This window comes from Myotis myotis, unplaced genomic scaffold, assembly GCF_014108235.1.
Source record: "Myotis myotis isolate mMyoMyo1 unplaced genomic scaffold, mMyoMyo1.p scaffold_m19_p_2, whole genome shotgun sequence".
Classification (NCBI taxonomy): domain Eukaryota; kingdom Metazoa; phylum Chordata; class Mammalia; order Chiroptera; family Vespertilionidae; genus Myotis; species Myotis myotis.
Genome location: NW_023416324.1, coordinates 98,748,079 through 98,761,853, shown reverse-complemented (window position 1 = coordinate 98,761,853; position 13,775 = coordinate 98,748,079). Strand labels below are relative to the sequence as shown.

The window sequence follows — 13,775 nt, the reverse complement described above, 5'->3', positions numbered from 1 at the left end:
AACTTTTTTAGATCCCACATATAGGTGAAATGATGCAGTATTAAACTTTTTGTGACTGGTTCATTTCACTTGGCATAATGCCCTCCAGATTCATTAACACATTAAGTGCCCAGTCAGTCACTGGTGACTGACACTATACCAGTGATTCCCAAAGTGGGCGCTACCGCCCCCTGGTGGGCGCTGCAGCGATCCAGGGGGGCGGTGATGGCCACAAGTGCATTTGTTTTAACTTTTTTTGTATTACCTTTCTATTCTGAGTTCAATAAATAGTTTCATAATTTCAAACTTCAATGTTTCTAATTTACACCTTTCTTTACTATATTTTACGAAAAAGGTAGAAACATTAATACATATATCTTTCTGTGTAATTGCTATTAAAATTTTTAAAAAATTAATTTCCAGGGGGCGCTGAGTAATATTTTTTCTGGAAAGGGGGCGGTAGGCCAAATAAGTTCGGGAACCACTGCACTATACTTTCCATCCGGAAGACAAAACAGGCTGGGCACTTAACGTGTTAATGTTGCAAATGACAGGATTCCCTTTATTAAGGCTGGATAATATTCCACTGTAAAAATACACACCACATTTCCTTTATCCATCCATCCAATAATGGACACTTAGACTGATTCTATATCTGGGCTACTGTGAATAATGCTATAGTGAACATGAGAGTGCAAATATCTCCTTGAGATATTGCTTTCACTTCCTTTGGTAATATACCCAGAAGTGGGATTGCTGGATCATATAGCAGGTCTATTTTTGAGGAAGTTACATACTGTTTTCCACAGTGGCTGCACCAATTTACATTCTCACCAACAGTGCACATAGATACACTGTTATACACCATTCACCAATAACTTTCTTTTGTCTTTTTCATAATAGCCATTCTAACAGGTATAAAACCACAAATTTCTTAATGCATAGAGAACAAGATAAAATCCAAATTGGCATCGTTTCCCATTACCCAGTATGTTTGGTCAAACTGAAAAAGGAAGAAACAGTTCATAAATTCTCAGTGGTTTTAGTTACCTGATATTCCCATTCTAGATGTCCTCCCTTCTTGCTAAAGGCCATAACCTTCCAATCCGCAACAGAGACTTTTATCACTGTGTCCACTATGGCAGCTTCCTGTTCTTCCACATCTGAGATAATTTCAGACTCTTTGTTCTGACTGGGTTTTACAGTGCTTTCAATAAATCCGGCTCTAGTTTCCATGTCTGGAATATACCGAAGTTCAAAGTGGCCAACACTGAAATTCCACCTTAAATTTACAAATACATGTTTTAGAAATGTACACTTGAAAAGAGGGAGCCAAATAAATAACTTATCTACAGGGAAATAGCAAACATTAAGATTTGGTGATGAGAAAAAGAACTCAACACAATCTTCAGGAAAGAAGCGCTGCTAATTTATGCCACAAGAGGGCATAACTTTGTCAGGGTTTGGAAAGTTGTGATCTGACATCAGCTATGGGACAGATTTTCTCTCAAAAATTAACAAATGTTCACAATTCCAAATCAGGATGATTTTCTTAAAACACATCAAAGTCATCTTAAAATGGGATAGCAGCATGCAGTCGGACTTACTTCTTAATTCAAGTCTGGGCACATTTCATTCAAGTGTAGAGAAATTAGTATCTCCCAATAAGCCAATGTAAAAGGCAAAATGAATACATCAATTTTAAGTTTATGTGAAAACATGTCCTGAAAGGCAATGTGACCAAGTATACCTGAAGGTCACACACCTTACCTCCAATCTCTATTGACTGAGAGCTGGCAAGTCACTTACCCTTTCCTGAGTTTCAATGTCCTTATCCATAAAGTGATAATAATAATATTCCCTCTATATTTAATTTACAGAAAAATCACTTAACTATTAACAGTATAATATCTTGTCACTTACATATAAAATGGCCTTAAAATTACATCTACTAAAAAATATATACTTAAGGAACATAGGTCTTAGACCCCCAGGCTCTTCCTTTATATTGACTCAAAATTCTAATTAATTTGAACATCTGTTCCTATGGTAGCTGAGCAACCGGCAAGCACTCGAGCACTTAAAAAAAATAATAATAAAGCAAAATCCTATCAAGAATACAAAAGGTTAGGTTGCCAGCAGATATAAAACGTTACTCACAGTCCAGTGAATATAAGAAAATAAAATGTTTAAAAATGCATTCTTAAATGAGTTAGAGAAAACAACTTTCAGGAAAGGAAAATGAATTGTACTGCATCATATATAAATTTGAAAGTCTGGATTAGCCCTAGTTGGTTTGGCTCAGTGGATATAGTGTTGGCCTGCGGATCAAAGGGTCCCGGGTTCGATTCCTATCAAGGGCATGTACCTTGGTTACAGGCTCCTCCCTGACCCGGGCCCTGGTCAGGGCTAGTGCAGGAGGCAACCAACTGATGTCTCACATCGATGTTTCTCTCTTTCTTTCCCTCACCCTTCCATGCTCCCTAAAAATCAATGGGAAAATATCCTCAGGTGAAGATTAAAACAAGAAGAAAAAAAAAGAAACGAAAATCTGGCTCACTTACCAAAGATAAAAATGGGATCAAAAATTAGTACTACAAAGGCAATTTAACATTTAAATATTAGGTTTTTAGGCCTAGCTGGTTTGGCTCAGTGGATAGGGGTCAGCCTGTTAACTGAAGGGTCCCAGGTTCAATTCCAGTCAAGGGCACATGCCCAGGTTGTGGGCTCAATCCCCAGTGTGGGGTGTGCAGGAGGCAGTCAATCAATGATTCTCTCTTATCACTGATGTTTCTCTCTCTCCCTTCCTCTCTGAAATCAATAAAAAAATATTAAAAAATAAATATTAGGTTTTTAAAAATCACACATATATGTAATTTAAGAACAGCATAACTACCCAACCATCTTATTTTTAATCACATATTTAAAAGTAAAAATTATATAAGGAATTCATTATTTGAAAAAAAATTTTTTTTTTACCAAATAAATTATATCTTCATACTTTAAGAAGAAAATAGACTAAAATATTATTTTAAAATCAGGGTAATTGGAAAAACTATGAAACTACTACATAACAGAAAGAACTCAGAGTGAAAATGGTCAGGGCTGAAATAAAGCACATTAACTTTCTCTTGAGACTTTTGCATTGAAAAAATGTTGATCAGTAAGCTTGCTCTGAAAATTATCATTAACCTAAAACTAAACTCATATATCATCATCGTATGAGACTCCTTCTAGTTACCATATCCTTAAGCATATGGAGAGAAGCCCAGTACAGAATTTGTTAATAATCATGAGGCCATTTTTAATTTAGGGCTTACATTTTTCTTAAAAGAATAGTATGCTTCTAGGGAACCCAAAGAGTTCAAAAAAATCTTCAAAGAAAACTCTGAGTAGGTTTAGTCTCGGTGTGGTTCTAAATAACACTAGCAGCTATAGGATCTGAATACACACTTCTCATTGCCACTGCGAGGCCCGACGGCTCTAACAGTTTTCTGGGTGCGCTGCAGAAGCAGGATGTCTTCTTGTTCCATTTCATCATTATCCCATCGGCGACAACCCAATGCTGAACAGATGTACCTCACCTGAAAAAACATATAAAATTAGTTTAGCCCTAGCTGGTTTGGCTCAGTGGATACAGCGTCGGCCTGTGGACTGGAGTGTCTTGGGTTTGAATCCAGTAAAGGGCAAATGCCCAGGTTGTGGGTTCAATCCCCAGTGAGGGCATGCAGGAAGCAGCCGATCAATGATTCTCTCTCATCACTGATGTTTCTATCTCTCTCTCCCTCTCCCTTCCTCTCTGAAATCAATAAAAATATTTTTTAAATTAGTTTTAAAAAATACAAGTTACAGGAGGCCAGAGCCATTAAAGGAATCTCTAATTTATGTTTTTTTAAAAAGTATGGAAGAAGCACCCAAATATTAAGAAGCATCGTAGATTACCAACTCCTAAAATTAGTTATTTAGAATCATAAAAGCAGCAATGAATATTCCAGGGAATGATTTTAAGGACTTAGATAATTTTAGTCTTACTTGGAGCATTCCATGGAATATACAAAAAGAAATGGGTAAAATAAATAAATAAATAAATAAATAAATAAATAAATAAATAAAAGAAATAAAAGAAATGAGTAACCAGTTTTGATATCTTAACAACATCAATACAATTTCAGATGAATTAAAAAATATCCACCTCAGAGTTTCCATATTACAGAAGTAGTTGGTTTTTTAAAATTTGAACCTCTTCTAATAGCTGCAGTATTTCAAAGTACTTCCTTCAAATCTTCATTAAAAGAAAAAGGAAAAATCTTAGTATGAACCAAACTAAAATCCTAACAGAAAAAAGCATACCTACCAGAATACCAGAATTTTGCGAAAGCACATCAAATCAGAGACCTGAGGATCTGGTTCATGGCAGTGTTTACAGGGAACACTGAAATACACAGAGGACTCAAGGCCTTCTCAATGCACTGCAGTATCAGGAGGTGAAGTAGAAAGCATCTGCAGCAAGTACTACGGACCTAACACTTACACAGGGAATCGCTCAAGTGTGGAAAACTCAAGGGTCAAAAGATAATTTTTCTATTTTTCCTTGTTTTAATCTTAAGTCTATATATAAGACAGTCACATACCAAGGTGTTAGGGATTAAAAAAAGATTTTACCTTTCTAAAAAAGATGCTTTTAATTGGTCATTCCTAATAATGGATTTTAATTACAAGACACAATTTTATTTTTTATTTATTTTTTTAATATATATATTTTTTATTTCAGATAGGAAGGGAGAGGAACAGAGAGATAGAAACATCACTGATGAGAGAGAATCACTGATCGGCTGCCTCCTGCATGCCCCCTACTGGGGATCAAGCCCGCAACCGGGCATGTGCCCTTAATGGGAATCGAACCTGGGACACTTCAGTCTGCAGGCTGATGCTCTATCACTGAGTCAAACCAGCTAGGGCGCAAGATGCAATTTTAGAAGGAGATTATGATTACATCCTAAGAGCTAATAACGGACAAAGTCTAGGGCTTATCAGCATGACTGTCACCAGACAGATCAAGTCAAATCTGACCTTGAAAGTTTCTGACCCTTTTAAAGTCTCAGTTTTCTCAACTTTAACATAAGTACAATTTTCTTCTTGGATCCTCTTATTATAGGATCAAACTAGATAAAGAAATAAGTGGTACATTATTCTTATTATGATTGTTATTAATCTTCGGAGGGTTCTTCATCCATCCAAATGGAAACAAAAATATGTAACCCTTAGGAATACTGTGAGGAGTTCAAAATAATGTGCAATAAGTGCACCACCACATAGAAGAACCTGTTGTCTTGCTTCTGCTGTCCTGGCTCTGCTCTGCATTCTGTTATCTTGGATAAAGCTAGTTTCTCTTAATAATATTTCCCCATTCCACTTTCTCTATAGTTCTTTTATTACACCAAATGATATCCTTGGGGGAAATTTTAATAAACCTCAAATAGTAATAGTATAGTTTAAGAAACTACTTCTATTACAATTTATTCTGATTTCTCCCCAAGTAAATTCAGTATTTTCACTCACCTTTCCAGTACATGCACTGAGTCCATAGGTAGTGAGAGACTTCCCTCCAACCAAAACAACATCATCTCCAAATTTGTAAGAAGATTCAAGAAGTGATTCAACTGTAAAAGGAACTGTTTCCATGCTCTCACGGTCTCGGTCCCACTGGAAGAGGTCTCCATCCAGGGAAGGAATGATCATCTTATTCCCGAAAACCTAAAATAAAAGTTACGTTTGAAAAAGACCTTCACTATAAGAGGAGTAACTACGAGCTAGAGGGACTCTAGCTTCCTTCTCAAGCAGCACAGCTCACCAACAAACAGAAGCAACTAACAAGAACTGCCACCTCTCCAGGGGCCTCCATGCAGTTCTCCAGTATGCTTTTTCTCCAACTGTTTGCCAGGAGTGTCCTTATGATATGTGAGTTACCCAAGAGAGTTCTGTGATCAAGTGAGTTCAAGAAGAGGTTACTTCAGGGGTTCTTATAGTGATTGACATGCTAATGTAGATTTTCTAGCGAGGGGACAGCATACGCAGTACTTTCCAGGCCTATTTTATCCAGGCCAATTGCAGTCATAGGCTCAGATCCAAGAACACAAATTGATTCACGCAGTAGCCCATCCTTTTTTGTACTTACTTTCTCAAGTCAGCTGTGTGCTAGAAGCCTGGAAACCAACTGGTAACTTACTGAGTTTATGTTCTCAGTTGTTCTTCCTCTTTAACAATGTTTACTGAGGGCCTACTATGTGCCAGATACTATTCTGTTGCTTATGACAGAGGACACCAATGAGCGAAATAAATAATAATAAAATAAAAACAATCTCTGCCATTCTGGAGCTCAAACTCTAGTGTCGGCAGACAAAGTAATGAATAATTATAAGGTAATTTAGGTGATAAATGCCAGAAGGAAAAAATAGAATAAGATAAAGGGGACTGGAAAATGTGCATGTGGGAGGGGGAAGAGCCAGTCAGTGAGGAGTTAAGGGTAGACCCTGCTGAGAATGCAATATTTGAGCAAAACCTAAACCTGAAAGTTAACCATGCTTATTGCTGGGGCACACCCTTTACCAAGAAGGACTTAAGGTGAAAGTGCCCATCATAAGGAAAGCGAACTGTATTTAACTTATTGCTGTACTATACAAACTGAGACACCATTACATCCTCAAAAAGTGCTTATTGTACTTCTAAGAAATATTTACCAGGTATGCTTATGTTCTTACATTTGTTTATAAAGTGGCTGTAAAAATAATGCACTCAAATCTAGTGCCCAGATTTTGTTATCTAATTCCAATCCCCACCAAAGGAACCAAGGCTTCTCACACAACTGATTGATACCAGGACTGGGTAGATAAAAGATCAGCCTTTAACATCGGATTATTCTAGAAAGAACAAATGTAATTTAACTAAAAAAAAAAAAAAAAAAAAAAAAAAAAAAAAGATGGGAGCATGCCACCAGCAACATTTGGAAGAGTTTAAATACCAAAATAATTAACTACTAAATTATAAATCATTAGGGAAAAAGAGGAATTCACAAGCCCATACTGATAATAGATAAAATAAATAATATATGGGGGAAAGGGAAGACTCTTATTGCAATAAAATGCCAAGTTTCTACCGGTAAATATGAAAGGAGGGCTGCAGCTGGAAAAATTAGCATTTTGTATCATCATAGTAAAGATTGAATCAGGTCAAAAATCAGCAATGGAATTAAATCTAGGTGAAAATTTTGATGAGAAGCAAGATATCTGAATGGTCTTAAAGTATTCCCCACACACTGCTTATTATTTACAAGAATTTCATAAACAGTAATTATATAGGGAAGAGTTCAGACAATACCTTGACTAGTGACCAAAATTAATAACATCCCTGATGCCCTAAGGCAGTGGTCGGCAAACTTTGGCTCGCGAGCCACGTGCAGCTCTTTGGCCCCTTGAATTTGGCTCTTACACAAAATACTGGCTTCTGCGCATGGGCCATGAAGTTTCAATCGCACTGTATGTGCGCACCCGCATGTGTTATTTTGTGGAAGAACCACACTCAAGGGGCCAAAGAGCCACATTTGGCTCGTGAGCCACAGTTTCCCAACCACTGTTCTAAGGGGAGGACACATCACCTATGCAGAATCCTCACCAAGTATACACAAGCTGCATCTGAGCACAAGAAACACCAGACAAGCACAGAAGGAGGAAATTTCAATCCTATCCTATCTAATAAAAGAGAAACATGGTAATTGGCGTACGACCGCTACCCTTCCCATTGGCTAATCAGGGTGATATGCAAATTAACTGCCAGCCAAGATGGCGGCCGGCAGCCAGGCAGCTTGAAACTAACATGAGGCTTGCTTGCTTCACTGACGGAGGACTCCAACGTTCCCCGCCTGCCTTGCCGGCCTCTGAGCTTGCAGTTTAAGAAACATTGTAACAAATATAGAAGCTAAACAAAACCCCAGAAACCTGCTTTCAGGGAGCCGGGATCTCAGAGCTGGATTTTTATACATTGTTTCGATTATAGAACTGAAACAAACCAGATACCTGCTTTCAGGAGCGGAGGCCTAAGAGCTGGAGCCTCAGAGCTAAAGCTGACCCAGAATAAAAAAAAAAAAAGAAAAGAAAAAAAGGAGCGGTTGGGAGCTTCTGTCACCGCCAGCCTGAAAACAGCCCTCAGCCCCTCACCCAGACTGGCCAGGCACCCCAGTGGGGACCCCCACCCTGATCCAGGACACCCTTCAGGGCAAACCAGCCAGGCCCACCCGTGCACCAGGCCTCTATCCTATATAGTAAAAGGGTAATATGCCTCCCAGCACCGGGATCAGCGGAGCCGAGAGGCCTCCCAGCACCGGGATCAGCGTGACAGGGGGGAGCTCCCCAACCCCCTGATCGCCCTGCTGCTCAGGTGTGACAGGGGGCGGGGCCACAACCTCCCTATCCGCCCTGCTCTGTTCGTGACAGGGGAAGGCGCCCTAACCTCCTGATCAGCCCTGCTCTGTGCCTGATACAGGGGAGCTCCCCAACCCCCTGATCACCCTACGGCTCTGTGTGTGACAGGGTGCAGCGCCCCAACCCCCTGATCGGCCCTGCTCTGTGTGTGACAGGGTGCGGCACCCCAATCCCCCCACCCTCCACGGGCCCTGCTCTGTGTGTGATGGGGTAGAGCCATAACCTCCCCATCGGCCCTGCCCTGAGTGTGACAGTGGCCGCGCCCCAACCCCCTGATCGGCCCTGCTCTGTGGGTGATAGAGGGCGGCGCCCCAGCCCCCTGATCTGCCCTGCTCTGTGTGTGACAGGGGGCGGTGCCCCAACTCCCCTATCGGCCCTACTCTGTGAGTGACAGGGGGAAGCTCCCCAACCCTCTGATTGGCCCTGCTCTGTGCGTGACAGGGGGGAGCTCCCCAACCCCCTGATGGGCCCTGCTTTGTGCGTGACAGGGGGGAGCTCCCCAACCCCCTGATCGACCCTGCTCTGTGCGTGACAGGGTACGGAGCCCCAACCCCCCTGATGGGCCCTGCTCTGTGCATGACAGGGTGCAGCGCCCCAACCGCCTGATTGGCCCTGCTCTGTGCGTGACAGGGGGTGGCGCCGCAACCTCCCCATCGACCCTGCCTTCAGTGTGACAGGGGGCGGTGCCCCAACCCCACAATCGGCCCTACCCTGAGCGTGACTGAGGGTGGCATCGCAACCTCCCAATCTGCCCTGCTCTGTGCATGACAGGGGGTGGCGGCCCAACTCCCCAATCGGCCCTGCTCTGAGCCCGACCAGGGGCTGCACCTAGGGATTGGGCCTGCCCTCTGCCACCCGGGAGCAGGCCTAAGCCAGCAGGGCGTTATCTCCCGAGGGGTCCCAGACTGCGAGAGGGCACAGGCCGGGCTGAGGGACCCCTCTCTCCCCCCCTGAGTGCACAAAATTTTTGTGCGCCGGGCCTCTAGTCCTATATAATAAAAGCCTAATATGCTAAGTGTCCAGTCATCCAGTTGGCCATTCAACCCATCAAAGCATAATATGCTAATGATATGCTAAGGCCACTCAACTGCTTGCTATGACGGGCACTGACCACCAGGGGGCAGACGCTCTGACTGGTAGGTTAGCTTGCTGGAGTCCGGGCCATCAGGACTGAACGATACAGGCCAGACACACCCTGGAGCCCTCTCACGATCCCTCCCTGGCTGGTCAACCTCCTGCGTCCCTCCCCGGCCCTGATCGTGCACTGGTAGGGTCCCTCGGCCTGGCCTGCACCCTCTCGCAATCTGGGACCCCTCGGGGGATGTCGGAGAGCCGGTTTCGGCCCAGCGGTGGAATGACCAGTCTCTATGATGCGCACTGACTACCAGGGGGCAGACGCTCAATGCAGGAGGAGTGCTACTCAGCTAGGAGCCTGGGGAGCACCCACAGGGGGAGCGTCACTCAGCTAGAAGCTGGGCTCTCGTCTGGCAAGCGCAGTGGTGGTAATGGGAGCCTCTCCCACCTCCACGGCACTCCTATGGGGAGCAGGCCTAAGTCATCAGTTGGACATTCTCCAAGGGCTCCCAGACTGTGAGAGGGCGCAGGCCGTGCTGAGGGACCCCCCCCCCCCGAGTGCACAAATTTTGTGTACTGGGCCTCTAGTTCTTAAATAAAAGGGCAGAGAGACTGTATTCTTCAAAAATGTCAACATCATAAAAGACAAAAGTCTGGACGACAAGATGTACAGAGATGGAAGATGCTACAAAAGACATTATTAGGTCAACTGATTAAATAAGAATATGAATGGTAGATTAAAATATCAATATAAATTTATGAAATTGATAACTGTACTGTGATTATGTAAGAGAATGTCTCTATTAGAAAGTATTTAATGGTAAAGGGCCATGATGGAGATCTAATATATTTTTAAATGTTTCAAGAAAAAAGTGTGTATGAGGGGTGAGGGGAAGGGAAGGAGAGAAAGAAGCACTCAGATGATAAAGCAAGCAGGAGGTTTCAGTATGTAAATTTGGGTGTATAAGGGTTGGGGAGAGACCATTTTTATTTGAGCAATTTTTGTAGTTTGAAATTATTTCCAATTAAAAGGTTAACAACAAAGACACTCAGGAGCCTTGCAGGAACTCTGTAATTAAAGCCAGAAGGCTATGCCATTGAATCAAAGTTCATCATAACACTGGCTAAAGATCTACAGTTATTACTTATTTACCTATTTATATTTACTTTTTCATATTTCTTGATAACAAGATAACAGATTTTATTTTCAAAATATTGCAACTTTTCTTTGTGTCTGTTGTTGACTGTTCAACTTGAAGTTGCCACTAAGAACAGATATGGGGGAAGGAAGGGATGGGCAGAGATTAACCAAAGAATTTCTATGCATACTAGACGCCCGGTGCATGAATTTGTGCATGGGTGGAGTCCAGCTGGCTTGCCCCAATTGGGCAGATCAAGCTGAGCTGGCCAGGGGGAGGGGCTTCGAGTGGTTGGCTGGCTGGCCCTGCCCTCTGGTCAAACTCCGGGTCAAGAGAACAATTTGCATATTAGTCTTTTATTATATAGGATATGCATAACCTATGAACACAGACAATAGTGCAGTGAAGGCCTGTGAGGAAGAGGGGTTGAAGGGGTCAATGTGAGGGGGGGAAAAAAGGAACATCTGTAATACTTTCAACAATAAAGAAAAATTTCTAAAAAAAAAAAATATAGATATAGATCAAAGTATACATACTCTATTGTGGACAAAAAGGGGCCACATGCTAACCTGACAAGCTCAGGGCCTGTCTGGCAGCCTTGCAAACTCAGAGACCTAAAGTAACCACAGAGGATGGTCTGAAGTTAACTAAAAAACAATTTATGGTGGGTAGTCATGTCCTTGGCTGGTATCTTCCCTGACAAAGGTCAATCTTTACCTTAACTGAATCTGTCTATTCTCATTTTGCATCTACGATAATTTATTGTTGGAATATCAGAGTAATTTTTCTTTTTCTGGACTCTCAAAGCATAGATACGCCTCTGCAGAGACTGCAAATCCCCTCATTCTTATTGAGTTAATTGTTGACTGTTAACTATCCTGTGCCCACCTAAGTAAAAGATGTACTATCATTTTACTTTTTACCCAATCCCAGAGGTTTCCCCACTTTGCCTTCTCCCACATCCCTAACCAATCACCAATGGATTTCAAGTAACACACTTACATCTCCTTTTTTGTTTTTAATGTATAAAGTAAGTGAAAAACTGCACTTCTCCAGAGCATTATCTCAATGTGTTGAGATTCTGCTTCATAGCATTTGTCCACAATTTGGCTCAAAAAAACTCACAAAAATTCTTCACAGGTTTGAATGTTTCTTATGTTAACACTATGATAACAATCTGTAGTATTTAGCAAATATGACCTCCCATTTTGAGTTACATATGTTAGAAAATCAAGTATTTATTGTCTCTACCTTCCATATTATGTTAGGTATTCTATATTGTATTTACCAGAATAGTAAATTCAAATTATGATAAAGTTAAAAGAATAGGCATTTCAGGTTGTCCAGCCCTGTGGACAGTAGTACTAGTCAAGTACAAACAGGAAAAGTAGATGTGTATCTCTAAAAAAAAGAGGAGTGAATAGGTCTATAGTACAAAGGTAACATTTGTTTGGACTTATTTCCTCTTCCATTAACTTCTTTTCCCCTAAGGCAGTAGCAGGTCCTTAGGGAACACAATGGCTCCTAATTCCAAAATAAAACAAAACTATCTTCTATTTATATAAAAACCCTGGGTGTAACGTCACGACTGACGCTCAATCAACCAGAAGGAAGTCAATCCTGCAGGGGTCGTCTTGGAAATGGCTGCACCCTCCCCAAGCTGTTTTCCACAAGGGCAGTGAGGTTTCAGGCAGGCACCCGCCCTCGGAGCCTGGCCACACTGAGTCCTGGGCCACGTTGCCAAGGGCTGTGCCCTTACCGAACTGTTTCCGGTAAGGGCGAGGTTTGAGGCAGGAACCAGCCCTCAGAGCGTGGAGGCATATAGCTTTATAAAGTTTTAATACATTATATTAGAGGTCGTGGTGGTACTGTTTTACCCACAGGGTCTACAGGAATTGCTGAAATTTACTTCTCGGTGGAAGCACCTTTCATTCCCAATATGAATTATCCATTCCACTAAATGAAACTTCAATTTCTAGACTACATATAAACAGTGAAGTTGCTAAAACTATTAAAAAGGCCCAACTTCTCATTATTGATGAATGCACCATGGCATCCAGTCATGCTATAAACGCCATAGACAGAACACTAAGAGAAATTTGAATGTTGTATTTGGTGGGAAAGTTCTCCTTCTTGGAGGGGATTTTCGACAATGTCTCAGTATTGTACCGCATGCTATGTGATCGGCCATAGTACAAACGAGTTTAAAGTACTGCAACGTTTGGGGATGTTTCAGAAAGTTGTGTCTTACAACAAATATGAGATCAGAGGATTCTGCTTATAGTGGATGGTTAGTAAAACTTGGAGATGGCAAACTTGATAGCAGTTTTCATTTAGGAATGGATATTATTGAAATCCCCTGTGAAATGATTTGTAATGGATCTATTATTGAAGCTACCTTTGGAAATACTGTATCTATAGATAATATTAAAAATATATCTAAACATGCAATTCTTTGTCCAAAATATGAGCACATTAAAAAAGTAAATGAAATTTTGGATTTACTCGATGGAGATTTTCACACATATTTGAGTGATGATTCCATTGATTCCACAGATGATGCTGAAAAGGAAAATTTTCCCATCAAATTTCTTAATAGTATTACTCCTTGGGAATGCCGTGTCATAAATTAAAATTGAAAGTGGGTGCAATCATCATGCTATTGAGAAATCTCAATAATAAATGGGGTCTTTGTAATGGTACCAGATTTATTATCAAAAGATTACAACCTAACATTATCGAAGCTGAAGTATTAACAAGATCTGCAGAGGGAGAGGTTGTTCTGATTCCAAGAATTAACTTGTCCCCATCTGACACTGGGCTCCCATTTAAATTGATTAGATGACAGTTTCCCATGATGTCAGCATTTGTGATGACTATTAATAAATCACAAGGACAAACTCTAGCCAGTGGTTCTCAACCTGTGGGTCGTGACCCCTCTGGGGGTCGAACGACCCTTTCACAGGGGTCGCCTAAGACCATCCTGCATATCAGATATTTACATTATGATTCATAACAGTAGCAACATTACAGTTATGAAGTAGCAACGAAAATAATTTTATGGGTGGGGGTCACAACATGAGGAACTGTATTTAAAGGGCCAGAGGTT

The 13,775-nt window shown here is 41.4% G+C and overlaps 1 protein-coding gene across 8 annotated transcripts in view; it reads right to left on the bottom strand.

Annotated features, from left to right (window-relative positions):
* The window catches only part of EIF2AK3 (eukaryotic translation initiation factor 2 alpha kinase 3), a 114,750-nt gene that overhangs the window by 67,370 nt on the left and 33,605 nt on the right, over positions 1-13,775 (bottom strand). For 7 of the 8 annotated variants that reach the window (XM_036347591.1, XM_036347587.1, XM_036347589.1 and 4 more), the window contains exons 3-5: positions 5,539-5,733; positions 3,433-3,563; positions 1,030-1,261 (exon numbers count right to left, since the gene is read on the bottom strand). In XM_036347591.1, the coding sequence (XP_036203484.1) occupies positions 1,030-1,261; positions 3,433-3,563; positions 5,539-5,718 (543 nt within the window). In that variant the 5' untranslated portion in view covers positions 5,719-5,733. The remainder of the gene's footprint in view (positions 1-1,029; positions 1,262-3,432; positions 3,564-5,538; positions 5,734-13,775) is intronic. The other variant, XM_036347590.1, reaches the window with a different exon arrangement.